General features: G+C 42.9%; 1 protein-coding gene across 1 annotated transcript in view; it reads left to right on the forward strand.

The window, feature by feature from the left end:
* Positions 1-11,088, forward strand: part of LOC310877014 (uncharacterized protein) — a gene marked incomplete at its 5' end in the record, with an annotated part of 53,804 nt that extends 42,716 nt beyond the window's left edge. The window contains 7 exons of the mRNA XM_083790660.1: positions 2,778-2,879; positions 3,149-3,199; positions 3,301-5,116; positions 5,669-5,842; positions 7,155-7,313; positions 7,785-7,834; positions 10,198-11,088. Coding sequence (XP_083646786.1) covers positions 2,778-2,879; positions 3,149-3,199; positions 3,301-5,116; positions 5,669-5,842; positions 7,155-7,313; positions 7,785-7,834; positions 10,198-10,784 — 2,939 coding nt within the window. The 3' untranslated portion in view covers positions 10,785-11,088. The remainder of the gene's footprint in view (positions 1-2,777; positions 2,880-3,148; positions 3,200-3,300; positions 5,117-5,668; positions 5,843-7,154; positions 7,314-7,784; positions 7,835-10,197) is intronic.
* Between the last annotated feature and the right edge of the window lie 4,337 nt (positions 11,089-15,425).

The following is a 15,425-nucleotide window of genomic DNA, read 5'->3' on the forward strand; positions in this document are numbered from 1 at the left end:
CGTTAACGTGCTGCGTTAACGCGAGAATATTATCGCGCGTCAAAGAAATTATCGCCATTAATCTATTCTCAAAGTTGGGTCTGGGAGCTGGGTCTGCATTGACTGCATAAATCGAGCAAACTAGGAATTTCACGTTTCAAATTGCCATTCGAATGGAGCTTTTATCATTTATTATCCCAGTTCATTCTGTTGGCAAGATTTAAAAATAATAAGCCCCGACTGCCTGCGGAGTTTATTTCTCCTGCCTTCTGTGTGATTTATCCACTATACATTCTGCGTCTACTACATCCTGTAGTTCACTTAAGAAATAAAAGTATTGTTACAAGCAGCTTTTATTTTGAAGAGGAAGAGGAAGTTGTTTCAGGTTATAGCCAGCTACCATGACAGTCTTGAGTCTACCGGTGCGGGTGGCAGTGGAATAATAACAACAACATGCTTTTAGCCAAAGTTCATAAAAACCGCATGCGTCTATGACTTAAACAATGTAGGCTAAACACTTTGGAATTACGTTAAACATGGTATATCCTCCGTGGCGGCGTCATTAGGTGAGTACTAGTTAATTAATTGTTAAGTTTCATAGTATCATTCATCATCAACAGGCTGTTGTTTGATGCCCCCCAAAATGAACAGGTTACAGCCTAAGGATTATCATTCTGTCACTGCCTGCAAGGATGGCCGCCGTGCCATTTCTTATAAATTATCTAATTCATATGTGGTTCGTCGTGGGTCCACTCCACGTGGAGTTGTTATTGTTCATGTGCCACGGTGCGCGCCGTGGAGAAGGCATTAGGAGCGCAGCGCAACAGCCTAATAGTATGGCATATTATTGTCTGTACTCTCTGCACTCTCTTTCTGTCCAGTCCTACGTGTATAGGCTGGCGATTGTGGCGACTTTAATTTGGTTAATAGGCTAAAGAGAGAGCTGTAAAGGGGATATTGTCTATGGTCAGTTCATGGTGTGTATCATTCTCGTTTTTAACCGGGCCGTGGCCCGTGATAATGCGTCGCAATGACGGTAGGCAGTAGCCTAATAATACAATGTAACCAACTTGCGCAAGCATTAAAAAATGGGTTGTTATTCTGTGTATTATTATAGGCTAAATATGAGCTAAAATAAACAATGTAAATATTCGAATATTTCCGAATATTACAAATAATGAAGCAATGAAATTCGAATTGGATTATAGAGGTGAACTGACAGCACTAATGTGAACAAGCTGGTGTGTCTGAGTGACTGGTGGAAGAAGGAGAGGTAGAGGTTGGACTCAAATCATGTCACAAAGCTACTGACTGTAAACAGTTCTTCATCACCTCTAGGTTTACAGTTTAATTAATGTCATATCCCAGAAAAGGGGGTACTTTGTTCTTGCACCCACTGTTTCAAATTGCCTGTATGGTAACGTGTTTATGGTTATTCGTGTTTAACTGAATAAACAATGTATAACACACGTACATCGTATTGAACATTATTATTATATTTTCATTACCAATTATGATAGGGCTCCTGGTCTAATGGGCCATGTGGCCCGTTCAAGGATTTACTTCTGGTCATTATTTAGGTAGCGCACACATATTTTCAATGCTTTCGGCAGAGTTCAAATGAGCCATTTTAATCTAGATTAATCTAGATTAACTCCAGAATTGCAGTGAGATTAATCTAGATTAAAAAAATTAATCTATGCCCACCACTAATATATATATATATATACACCATTAGGCCTGTGACAGGAGACACATGTACCTACTACGACCTGTGGTATAATATATATATATACACCATTAGGCCTGTGACAGGAGACACATGTACCTGCTACGACCTGTGGTATAATATATATATATATATATATATATATATATATATATATACACCATTAGGCCTGTGACAGGAGACACATGTACCTACTACGACCTGTGGTATATTATATACAACATTAGGCCTGTGACAGGAGACACATGTACTTACTTGAAGATAGATGATAGGTGTGTGTGTGGTGCAGTAATTAATACTGTGTCCTCCACAGAGAAAGTCCCGAGGCCAATCCTGAACATCAAACTGTGTGACTCCAACTCCAGCAGCTGCACGCTGCACTGTACGATTGACGACGTCACAGAGTCGGGTCCGTTCGGCTATCGCTGGAGGTTCGATGCAGGCGAATGGAGCGGACCCAACTCCTGGGAGACGACCATCTACAACGTTGAGAGAGGGCGAAGGGTTAAAACAATATCCTGTCAAATAAAGAACCTGTTCAGTGAGGAGCAGAGTGAGGAGCACCGCAACCCACTTTACAAAGGTGTGTAGTTTAGTGTGTGTGTGTGTGTGTGTCTGTGTCTGTGTGTGTGTCTGTGTCTGTGTCTGTGTAGTGTGTGGTTCATATTTTTGGACTGTAGGAAATACTTGCCATTATTATAGCGGTTGTTGTAAAGATATTAACACGGAGTCCGCCAGAAACGAGGAAAACAAAGGTTTAAATTGGTACCCCAGTGCCCAAGATTCTGTGGTTTGAGGGCTTGTATTCTTTAATCCATGTTTTGATCCGAGCGTATCGGATGCTGATGTTTCTAGCAATACTCACGTTAAACTTAAACCACACCCTCTCGTGTAATATTGCTTAATTCAACTTCGACCCCTCTGTCACATGGAACATAGTGAATAGTGATACAGGACACACATCTAGTGGATCTGTTCACTTCCTGTTTTACCAGGAAGTGGTCACAGAGGAATCGAAAAGGTGAAGACATTTTCTTTTCTAGTTCTGTTTTATATTTCTGTCTTTCAGCTACTAAAGGACCAACAGGCAGAGGACAAAGACGTGGGATTATTGTTACTCTCTCCATGTACGCAGTAGCACTGGCAACTTTAATCTGGAACAAGAAACCTCGTGAGTCTTTCATTTATTTTTAACTAGATTTATTTACAATCTATATTGATATAAATCCATCCATCTCTGTGTCATTATGTGAAGACGAGAATGATCCTATAGTGTCTCCTCACTGACCAATTACTGCCTCACATCTCACTGGCCAATCACTGCCTCACATCTCACTGACCAATCACTGTCTCACATCTCACTGACCAATCACTGTTTCACATCTCACTGACCAATCACTGTCTCACATCTCACTGACAAATCACTGTCTCACATTTCAGCTTTGACAGAAGAAGAGAAGGAAAGACGACACAGAGCCGCCAAACTGAGAGGTGTGTGTGTGTGTGTGTGTGTGTGTGTGTGTGTGTGTGTGTGTGTGTGTGTGTGGAGAGAGACAAGGCTGTTAAACATAGAATTGCTTTGTTCGCTACAGGTCTGTTGAAGAGAACACCAGGATATCGTCACATCACTGACTATGAAGCGCAACTTCAACGCAAAATGAACAACACATATCTGAGGGTAGGACTGGGCACACAGACTGAGGTGTTTGAAAACGTCTTCGCTCCGCTCTACAATGTAGACATCGAAAGAACAGACACCCACCGCCATCATGAGGTCAGCCAGATGGAGATGAAGAAACCAAGAGAGGAAATCCAACTCGGTCAAATCTTCAAAGACCTTTCTGGACTAATCACAAGAACAGTGCTGACCGTTGGCTGTGCAGGGATTGGAAAAACGTTCCTCGTACACAAATTTTTGTTCGACTGGGCCAAGAAATGTTTCCCCCAAGACCCACACCTTGTGTTCCCGCTCAAGTTCCGGCAGTTAAATTTGCTCAAGGGACAGAAGTTTACTTTGGCACAGCTTATTCACTGCTGCATCAAGGAAACCAGATTTATCGAGGAAGACGTTCTTAAATTTATCTTCACTGAATTGCAGAAGTCAGGAGACTACAGCAACAGCCCCTTCAAAGTCATGTTTGTTCTGGATGGTTATGATGAAAATAATTTCCAGTTTGATTTCATCAAAGAAATTGGCCTCATGAATGTCAACGACTCTTACCCAGTGGATGATCTCCTTGTAAACCTCATCAAGGGAGAGCTCCTCCCCTCTGCTCGCATCTGGGTAACCTCGCGACCTGTAGCAGCCAATCAGATCCCTAAGGAGTTTGTAAACAGGATGACAGAAGTACGAGGGTTCATCAGAGATGACCAGAAGAAGGAGTTCTTCCAGAAGACGTTCAGTGATGAGACCCAGGCTAGATCAATCCTCTCTTACATCAAAGAATCAAAGATCCTCCTCACCATGTGTGAAATCCCAGTCTTCTGTTGGATCCTTGCTACCATTGTGAAGAACATGGTGACGACAGTCAGGCTGCCCAAAACCCTGGTTGAGCTGTTCTGCCACTTCCTGATGGGTGAGATACAGCGGGAGAATCCTGCACAAGGCAAGGCAGACAGAGGGAAGCTCATAAAGTATGCAGGGGAAGTTCTTCTGAAGCTGGGCATGCTGGCGTTTTACCAACTGGTCGAAGGCAACATAATTTTCTATGAGGAGGACCTGAAGGCGTGTGGTCTTGATGTGAACGTGGACTTGAAGAACTTGGGCTTTTGCACAACCTTCTTCAAAGAAGACGGTTTGTTCTTCCACAAAACGGTCTACTGCTTCGTTCATCTGAGCATCCAGGAGTTTCTGGCTGCAGTCTACCTGTCCCACTGTTTCACTCAGAAGAACACGGAGGTCCTGAAGACATTCCTGGGAGGCCGCCGTTTCGACAGTGACAGTTCCCTGTCTGACTTCCTGGAGGCTGCTATGAAGAAAACCCTGCAGAGTAAGAGTGGACAACTGGACCTCTTAGTCCGCTTCCTTCATGGTCTCTCACTGCAGTCCAACCAGAGTCTGTTAGGAGGTCTGCTGGGTCAGACAGAGAACAGTCCAGAGGAGATCCAGAGAGTCATCGACAACCTGAAGAAGATTAATGATCGTGATGCCTCTCCTGACAGATGTATCAACATCTTCCACTGTCTGATGGAGATGAACGACCCGACAGTCAGTCGGGGGATCCAACAGTACCTGGAGTCAGAGAACAGATCAGGGAAGGAACTCTCTGTGCCCCAGTGTTCAGCTCTGGCCTCCATGCTGCTGCTGTCAGAGGAGGTTCTGGAGGAGTTGGACATGCAGAAATACAACACATCAAAGGAGGGGCGACGGAGACTGGTCCCAGCTGTGAGGAACTGCACAACAGCCAGGTTAGTAGTGTGAATGTTAACATGTTAGATCACTATATACTTCATTCATTCATTCATTCATTCATTCATTCATTCATTCATTCAATAAAAAACATATAGAGAGAGAGAGAGAGAGAGAGACTCACTTCATATTTATATATATTAGTATTGCAATCCAATTCAAGTGTGATTTGTGTTTAGTATATTTAGTGATATCAGGGTGATTTTGCCATGGCATGCGGTCGTACAGACTGTTAATCTGTTGACAGAACATTTCTTCACTTCACTGCCATAGAGTGGAACAACAGCAGCGAGTTTGGATCGTTTTAATTATTTAATGTTTGTATTACAATCAAATGACAAAAGTGGAAAGTTATGAGCACATTAAATATGTGTTACTCACTGCCGCTATTTGCTTAGTTAGAAAAGTATCCAAACACACACACACACACACACACACACACACACACACACACACACACACACACACACACACACACATTTCAGACCACAGTGAACATGGTCTGTTCTGTTTTGATCATCTCTGATTTTACATTTAATCTGTAATTACAGACTTGTTGACTGTGACCTCAGAAAGGAACACGTTGAAGTTGTGGCTTCAGCTCTCCGCTCCAATCCGTCCCATTTGAGAGAACTGGACCTGAGTGGAAACGGCTTGAAGGATTCTGGACTGGATCTCATCTGTGCTGCACTGAAGAGCCCAAACTGTTGTCTGGAGACTCTCAGGTCAGATTAATTTAACATTTTTATTTGGTTAAGTAAAGTTCTGTTATGGTAAGTGATTATAATGTAGTTATGATGGTGGTAGTATTTGAAGAGTGTGGATGAGGTTAATATCATGGTAACTCACACTGACCATAATATTGATAAGATACAGTGGCCTCTGAGTGGTTCAATGTGTTTTGTTGTCAGTGTCATCCCCTAGTTTTGAATGATATTTATATTAACTTATTTGCTGCTATCTACGTTTATAAAACTAGCAAGGCTAACGGTACCTAATGGTGCAAACTACATACAGTATGTGCGTAGACAACCGTATACTCCATATATGAAAGCGTAGTAGCATAGCTTACTTTATAATTAAACATTATGTTATAATTTAGCTATTGAAAAATTGCAGATCTACAAGCTCCACCGAGTGGCGCGCTTCGAGCTTGTAGGTCTGCTATTTTTGAGAAATCGTTAAAATATGGCGCAAATCATTGAATATATATTTCAGAGCGAACATTTTTAACTACGATATTTGCTTCTGGGGGGGTCCCTGGAACTACATATTTTGAGATGGGGGTCCGTGGCCCAATAGAGATAATTCTGGGGGTCCTTGACATGAAAAAGGTTGAGCACCACTGACATAGAAACATAGGTTTTTCAGAAAAATGTTAGGATTTAGAAGCTTTTTTTTTAATCGACCTCAGTCCAAAATGGGCCAATAGCGTTTCTGTGCTTGCTCAGTATGAAGAAAGTGTCCAGAGATATGAGGGACTGAGTCAGACTATCCTTCAGTAGACAGGCTTTTATTTCCGTTTGCATCGGCAGAGTAGAGTGTGTGTGTGTGTGTGTGTGTGTGTGTGTGTGTGTGTGTGTGTGAGGGTGTGCGTGCGTGTGTGTGTGTGTGTGCTGCACACGCCCAGTGTGGCCAATCACAATGATTGACACATAGGAGGAACAATGATAAACTGTAGCCTCGCATGGCCAGCGTTGGGAAGTACCAACTACAAGTGAAAGTGAAATTATTAGACAAAGTTCGACTGAATAAAAAAAAGCTGCAGTAAAACATGTATATATAAAAACCCTGACTATTTTATTAGCAGAATTGGATCACCCTCCCTTGTTCTCGAAATACAATTAGCTCACCCTCCCTCTGACTACAAACTACAAGGCCCCCCTTTTCATAAAATTCAAGTGGTCCCTAAGGTCCCTAAATTCATGTGGATCACATTGAATGTGATCCACATTCAATATGATTCACATGCAATAATTCACATGCAATGTGAATCACATTCTCTCTCTCTCTCTCTCTCTCTCTCTCTTCATTTAGACTGGTGAACTGCTTCTTGACAGAGAGATGCTGTGAAGTTCTGGCCTCAGCTCTAACTTCTAATCCCTCCCTCCATCTGAGAGAATTGGACGTGAGTCTCAACATGGTGAATGAGTCAGGAATGAAGATGCTGCTCTCTGCTGGGCTGAAGAATCTCAAGTGAGTAGACCCTGTTGTGGGGCCCGGTTTACAGCAGAACCCTTTACTATGTGTGGGTAATGTTTGTGGGGCATCACCACTATTTTACTATTTTCATGTGATGATTGATGCATTGTTGTTCTACTTCCTACAGAGTGAAACACTGTAGTGTCAGCTAGTGGAGACGTTGTGTTAGACAGTCAGACATTGATGCATTGTTGTTCTACTTCCTACGGAGTGAAACACTGTAGTGTCAGCTAGTGGAGACGTTGTGTTAGACAGTCAGACATTGATGCATTGTTGTTCTACTTCCTACGGAGTGAAACACTGTAGTGTCAGCTAGTGGAGACGTTGTGTTAGACAGTCAGACATTGATGCATTGTTGTTCTACTTCCTACAGAGTGAAACACTGTAGTGTCAGCTATAGTGGAGAACTGGAGATGTTGTGTTAGACAGTCAGACATTGATGCATTGTTGTTCTACTTCCTACAGAGTGAAACATGGTGGAGAAGATCGGTTCAATCCTCATCTCATTAAAGGACGTGAGTATCTCTCACTATTGACATCTTATACAGAGTTTTTTAACACCTACTGTATAGTTTGGTAGACTTCAGGGCTGTAGTTGTAACATTGTTGGCTGGGTTTGCTTTCACATTGTAGTTTGTCAAGCACGCAGTGTGGCGTGCACACAGTGCATCTTCAGGCGTGCGCGTGTTGGTCAAACAAGGATTTCATACTCCTTAGTGACACGTCGCAGACAACTACAGCCTTGGCTGAGAGATAAAGCCAGTCAATAGAAATATGTTGGAGATCGGAATGACAGAAACACTCACTCACGTGTTCTCACTCACATATTTGAACGTGGGCCAGATATGGTAGGCCTGAGGCCTATATTGCTAGGCCTGAGGCCTACCATACCGGCCTGACCGCTCAATAAAAGAATGCTGAATTAACTAGCTTGTTTTGGTAACTTTGACTGCACAATAGCCTCCCATTTAACCTCCTTGTCTAGTAGTCCGGCAGTCGAGGTTGACGGGTGGGAATATAGTCTTTTTTTATTGGCCTAACATATTGTCTATATACAAACATTCATGAATCCACTTGCTGACCGACTGAAAGTATTGGGCTTTATTTATTTGACAGGGACAAAGATCATTAATCAACATGTCAGTCATCAATGTAAATGGGCCAGAGTTAGCCGAAGCTAAATTTCATATGTAGTCCCTGGGCAGGCTCTTAAAAAGTGAATGATAAAAGAAAGACAGAGTGTAGGGCGCCTGCACACAACACCATGCGTTGATGCCATGTGTGCAATTATGTGCAGGCACCCAACACCACGTCCATACAAAAACACAGTACAATACAGATAAAAGAAAGACTAAGTGTGGGGTGCCCGCACACAACACCATGCGTTGATGCCATGTGTGCATATGTGCAGGCACCCAACACCATGACCATACACAATACAATACAATACAGATCGACATGGTACAGGGGACAGAACAACTGCAAAGTGAAGTGAGAAATGACACCGGTGATAAATACTAAATAGTGCTGATAGTTACTCATGATTACAGATTTTAATTGTTTTTAGCCACCTTTTCAGGTTGAATTTGAAGGTCAGATAGTTGGAAGTCTCTCTTAATTCTGTAGGGAGACTGTTCCAGTGATGGGAGGCTCTAACAGAGACTGTTCCAGTGATGGGAGGCTCTAACAGAGAAGACTGTTTTACCTACCTACCTATCTATGAACTGGTTCAGTGGTGGAGGTGCAAGTCCATTTAAGATCTTAAAAATGAGACAATCATCTGCAAAGTGTTTGAAGCTGTTAAAATTAAATAAGTTGTACTTTTGAGTTTAGCCTGGAAAGCCCTTAGTTTTACACATGCTACTTAAAGCATAAGGAAAGTTTGACATGTTCGACAATTTTGCCTGCCGTAGGATGTTAGTGAAAAAGAAAGCCCAATAGTGACAGCCGCTCAGCAAGTGGATTCATGAATGTATGAATATAGACAATAGTTCAGGCCAATAAAAAAGACTGTATACCAAATATCCCACTTTAACCCATTCTGGTGTTTCAAGCATTATTGTTATACTTTAGCTATTGAAAAATAGCAGATCTACAGTACAAGCTCATATTATGGCCCAGACAACATGGCAGGACTTCCCCCCTTCTTCTTCGTTGGTTTTTATTTTGACTCGAACGGGGGGTGGCTCCCGATCATAGACTGTAACAGTAGTCTACAACGGTGTGTGTGTGTGTGTGTGTGTGTGTGTGTGTGTGTGTGTGTGTGTGTGTGTGTGTGTGTGTGTGTGTGTGTGTGTTTGTGTGTGTGTTTGTGTGTGTGTGTGTGTGTGTGGGACAACGCTCCACACGTCCCAAACTCGTCCCAAACTCTTCTCCCTTCTGGCTCCAAAACTGTGGAATGCACTTCCCATTGCAGACAGAACTGCAGCATCACTCCCAATCTTCCGCCGTAGTCTGAAAACCCACCTTTTCAGACTCCATCATGGCCCATAGCACTTACCCCACCCCCTTAGATAGCATTTCTGTAGACTTAGATAGCATTTGATACAGACTTATAGCATGTTATGTATACAGCACTATAATTGCATTGTATGTAGTCATAGCACGTCATAGTACATATGTATAGCATAGTAGTATAGATGTATAGTTTATATGTATAGTTTCATTATATAGATATTCCACTGTTACTTTCTTAGCTTACGCATGTTTCATGATAAATGTTTTTATGTGATGTATTCCCATGCTTTGTTGTTCTTGCTTAATGTAAGTCGCTCTGGATTAAGAGCATCTGCTAAATGCCTAAATTGTAAATTGTAAATTGTGTGTGTGTGTGTCAGTGAATGATGTACTTAATGGTTACTGTGTGTTTTCTCATCAGATTTCCAGCGTCTCTCACTGGACACCAACACAGCAAACTGTGACCTCACTCTGTCTGAGGACAACAGGAAGGTCACACTGGAGGATGAACCGGGTCATCAGTATCCTGATCATCTTGAACGGTTTGATGTCCGTCCTCAGGTTCTGAGTGCAGAGAGTGTGAGCGAACGCTGCTACTCTGAGGTAGAGTGCAGTGGAACGGTTCATATAGCAGGGACTGACAGAGCAATCAGCAGGAAAGGATGTGGTGAGGACTGTTGGCTTGGAGGCTATGGCATGTCATGGAGTCTGCAGTGTGGTCACAGTTACTATGTCAGACACAATAGGGAGAAGACTGACCTCCCTGTCGGTCCCTCTAGACGCTCCATCAGAGCAGCAGTGGATGCTGACCGTGAGGACAGGGAGGACAGGGTCTACAGAGTAGCAGTGTATGTAGACCGTCCCGCTGGGACTCTGTCCTTCTATGACGTGTCCTCAGAGGACACTCTGGCCCACCTGCACACATTCCAGATCACGTCCACTGAACCGCTCTGCGTTGGGTTCAGGTTGTTGTCTGGCTCCTCAGTGTTTCTGTGTGAGCAGAGATAGAGTCTCGATGTGAGCGAGGGTCACATCAGGTCGCCATGGTTACTCCACATGTCTGAGTGAGTCCAGGTTGTCATGGTTACCACCGTCACCAGTACGCCTGACATCATGGACTCCATATTTGGTCATGAGTGACTCATCATGACATCATGGTGATGTCACACTGATGATGTATATAAGAAGCACAGTGACAATCTGTCAATCAAACCTTGATGTGCTAAAGACCACAAGATAGGGTTTGACCTCCGACCTCCAGATTGATAGGGTTTGACCCCTGACCCCAGGTTGATAGGGTTTGACCCCTGACCTCCAGCTGAACATATTGTGTTCCAGTAGAATTGTTTCCAAGGAAACAAATATATATCCTATAATAAATGCACCACGTGTCTGTGTGTGTGCACGTGTGTACGCACGACTACGTCTCTGTGTGTGCACGTGTGTACGCACGGCTGTAATCCACGTAACTTCAGAACTCTTCGCCCCACTGACTTCTAATGTTGACACAGGCGTCCCCGTCCCCCCCACTGGGAGTGCAGTGTCCCCCCCCACCCCCCCTCTGGGAGTGCAGTGTCCCTCCCCACCCCCCACTGGGAGTGCAGTGTCCCCCCACCCCCCACTGGGAGTGCAGTGTCCCACCACCCCCCCACTGGGAGTGCAGTGCCCCCCCCCCCCCCACTGGGAGTGCAGTGTCCCGTCCCCCCCCCCACTGGGAGTGCAGTGTCCCCCCACCCCCCACTGGGAGTGCAGTGTCCCACCACCCCCCCACTGGGAGTGCAGTGTCCCCCCCCACCCCCCCACTGGGAGTGCAGTGTCCCCCCCACCCCCCCACTGGGAGTGCAGTGTCCCCCCACCCCCCACTGGGAGTGCAGTGTCCCCCCCCACCCCCCCACTGGGAGTGCAGTGTCCACCCACCCCCCACTGGGAGTGCAGTGTCCCACCACCCCCCCACTGGGAGTGCAGTGTCCCCCCACCCCCCACTGGGAGTGCAGTGTCCCACCACCCCCCCCACTGGGAGTGCAGTGTCCCACCACCCCCCCACTGGGAGTGCAGTGTCCCCCCACCCCCCACTGGGAGTGCAGTGTCCCACCACCCCCCCACTGGGAGTGCAGTGTCCCCCCCCCACCCCCCCACTGGGAGTGCAGTGTCCCACAATTTCTACCTCATCTCAGGTTAATGTATGAATATGTAGATTTATACCTCATCTCAGGTTAATATATGAATATGTAGATTTATACCTCAGGTTTATTTGTGAATTTGGATATTTTTTACTTTGTTTTTCTTCATCTCCTTCTAATGTGTTTCAAAATAGCAGATCAACAAACTCACAACCGTCTCAACCAATCTAGTGGCACAGCCTGCCTGGTTACTGCTCCTAGTTATCACACTAGTTATCACTAGTTAACACTAGTTAACACTGGTTCAAACACAGAGGGTCTATAACTAGTCATCACCACAGGGATCTTTTCCTGGGGTCCAATGCTCTCTATGGCATAGGTAGCTCCCGGCAGGATCTGCCGGGAGAATCTAGACACGCGCGCACGTGTGTGCGTGCATGCGTGCGTGCGTGTGTGCGTGCGTTCCAATTTAACAAAGATGCAGGCGATCAGAAATCAGCAGAGAGTGATCGACGTTTGAACTTTTAGATCTGCTATTTTTGAAAAATCGTGAAAAGGTGCCTCAAATCTTTGAAGATATATTATTACAGACTTACAGAGTGAACATTTTAACTCAAATCTTTGCTGGGGGTTGGGGTTCTTGACATGAAATATTGAGAACCACTGATACAGATATTTCAGAAAACGGTCAGAATTTAGAAGACATTATTTAAATGTCGACGTCAGGCCTGAATGGGTTAAAGTGTTTGTGTAAACACACACGCATTGATGACGAAGGTGGGGACGCAGATTGTGATTGGTCGGGATGAGATGATGTACGATGATAAGAGCGCCCCTCACTTCACACAGGTGTGATTTTTACTGTAGGCCTATGAACAGATGTTCCTGTTACAGGCTGGGCCAAAGGTGTATTTTATTTCATGGTGTATTTTATTTCATGGTGTATTTTATTTTAAAGTCACCGTACCAACTTTGTGGTGTTCTAAAACATGTTACTGTAAATGACTCAGTGGATTCATTGCTCAGTGCCTAAATGTTAAAACATGTTACTGTAAATGGCTCAGTGCCCTAAATGTTAAAACATGTTACTGTAAATGGCTCAGTGATGATAAACTGTAATTGTTTTAATTTAATAAACGTATTGTTGAAAAGTCTGTCGTGGTTCTGTTGTCGTCTATTAATTATTCATAGTGTTTTCACTTTTCACATGGCCACGAAACAAGTGAGACTTAAACATCGCAGCCCAGATTTGGCTCAAACAACAAGGGGTTGAGTTCGTTCTCCCATGCCACGGAAATTCACTTTCCTTTATGACTGTTGGTAGGGCGCTACCAACAGTAAAGAAATGTGAATCCCTAGACTCCTTCAAAACCGCTCTCAAAGAGCCCTTACAGGTGGCTGCAGTTCGAAACTGGCCCGGTAAAAAGTCTATTTAGCTGGGGACCCCTAGAACTGCCTCAAGGACCCCTGGGGGTCCCCGGACCCCACTTTGTGAACCACTGTTTTTAGAAGGCTGATTCTGTGTTTCAGACACTATTTGGGTTTATTTACAGGCTAAACACGGTGTTTCTCTGCATGGTAAACACAGACATTATATTTGAACACATAATAGAAGAAACCCGAGAACACAGAGAGAGAATACATGTATTTATAGACCAAGTGTAACCATATATGGAACGGAAAAATAGCAGTAATTGAATCAGATTGATGGAATACTTTATTAATACTTTGTAGAGAAAAGAAAAGCACAGTAAAGTCCAGTTCAATACAAGGTCTGTTAAGAGGATTTATAAATAAAGCACTATGGCTTGTTGTTTCCATTGTGGTACATCATTATAATATTCAATTCAACAGAACATTTTAACGCCATACAAATGTAGTGCTAGTATTTGGATGCACTTCTCATTGTGTCCAACAGATGGGGTCAGTGAGTTGTGAACATAGTTATAATATTATTGTCCCGTGGTTCAGGAGGCTTAATTTAGACCAAACATCTGAACTACAACAATATCAATTAAACGTTATTTTTGTTGACTACTACAATACTAATAGCAAAATACTAATAGTAAAGACTAAAAGACTAAGGTTTTTGATATTTAGTCGTCTTAGACTAGACTATAAAGACATTTTCAGAAGACGACATAGGACTATAAGACTAAACGGTTTGTTATTAAAAAGACTAAAACTAAATCTGAACAAAAATCTGCTGAGAAAATCACACCCATGTGAAGTGAGGGGCGCTCTTATGATCTTACAACACCGAGGAGGGAATTCAGTGTAGCTTGGTATGATGTAATGATAATGAAACAAACGGTGACAAAACAAACTTATAAATTATCTTTATTGTCAATTGACTAAAAACAAACATTAAACCTGTATATAGAAATGTAACACTGGGTCTGATTATTGAGTTTTGATTGATTTAAATATGTATTAACAGTTTGCAGAATTACAGTACATTTCAAGCACAAACTCAATACAAAGACTGTTAACTGTGAGTGGACGTCACCATTAAGCATTACACTGGTTTACAAGAGGGTCCACCATGTTCAATTCATCATAACATTCAGAGCTTTCTATATAGTAAAAGAACAGAACAGGAATTCATCATAAAGGAGGTAAAATGGAAAAGAAACATAGTAGCCTTTTTATTATAATAATTAGATAACAGATCATATAATGTCACAGCGTAATGCAATTTGAATTGGGTATTGTTGGATATTGCCTACAAGCAATGCATTATTATTATTATTATTATTAATACAAATAATTATTACTTGTTACTACTGTTGTTGCTTAACTTGTATGCTATTCTCCCTTTGCACAATGTAGGAGGCGGGACTAAGGGGTACTTCCTGTCGGAATAGTGCCCCTCTGTTTACTTCCGCCCTATCCACATTGCATTGATTCCGTTGGTTTTCTAAGGTAAATTATATTATTTTCTCGTCACTCGTAAATGTATTAATTACGTTAAAAAATTACTTTTATTTGTATGGTTCATTAATATACCTTTCGTTTTTATCGGAATTGTTTTATCGTGTGTTTATTTCCAAAGAGAATTGATGTGGATTCAACACTGTATGGCAGGCGAATGGCTATGCACACTGCACACAGCTAGATTCTAAGGTAAACACTAGAAAAAAAAATTCAAGAAATTTTACTGGGTGCCTGAAGCTCGCCAAGTCTGTGCAGCATTTGAGCCACGGACCACCATTTGATGACATTTAGCCTCTCAGAAGGGTCCATTTGGTTACATGTGAGCCAGGTCTCCCCATTGACTTTCAATGAGGTATTTTGTCTTAGTTCATTGCGCATTACGTTGCCACCAACATTCTAATGCTAACATGCTAACATGCTAATACTAACATGCTAACATGCTAGCATGCTAACATTTTAATGCTAACATGCTAATGCTAACATGATATCATGCTAAAATGCTAACATGCTAATGCTAACATGCTAATGCTATCATGCTAACATGCTAATGCTAACATGCTAATGCTATCATGCTAACATGTTAATGCTGCTA

This window comes from Protomyctophum parallelum (genome assembly GCF_964188405.1).
Source record: "Protomyctophum parallelum genome assembly, chromosome: 19".
In the NCBI taxonomy this organism is placed as follows: domain Eukaryota; kingdom Metazoa; phylum Chordata; class Actinopteri; order Myctophiformes; family Myctophidae; genus Protomyctophum; species Protomyctophum parallelum.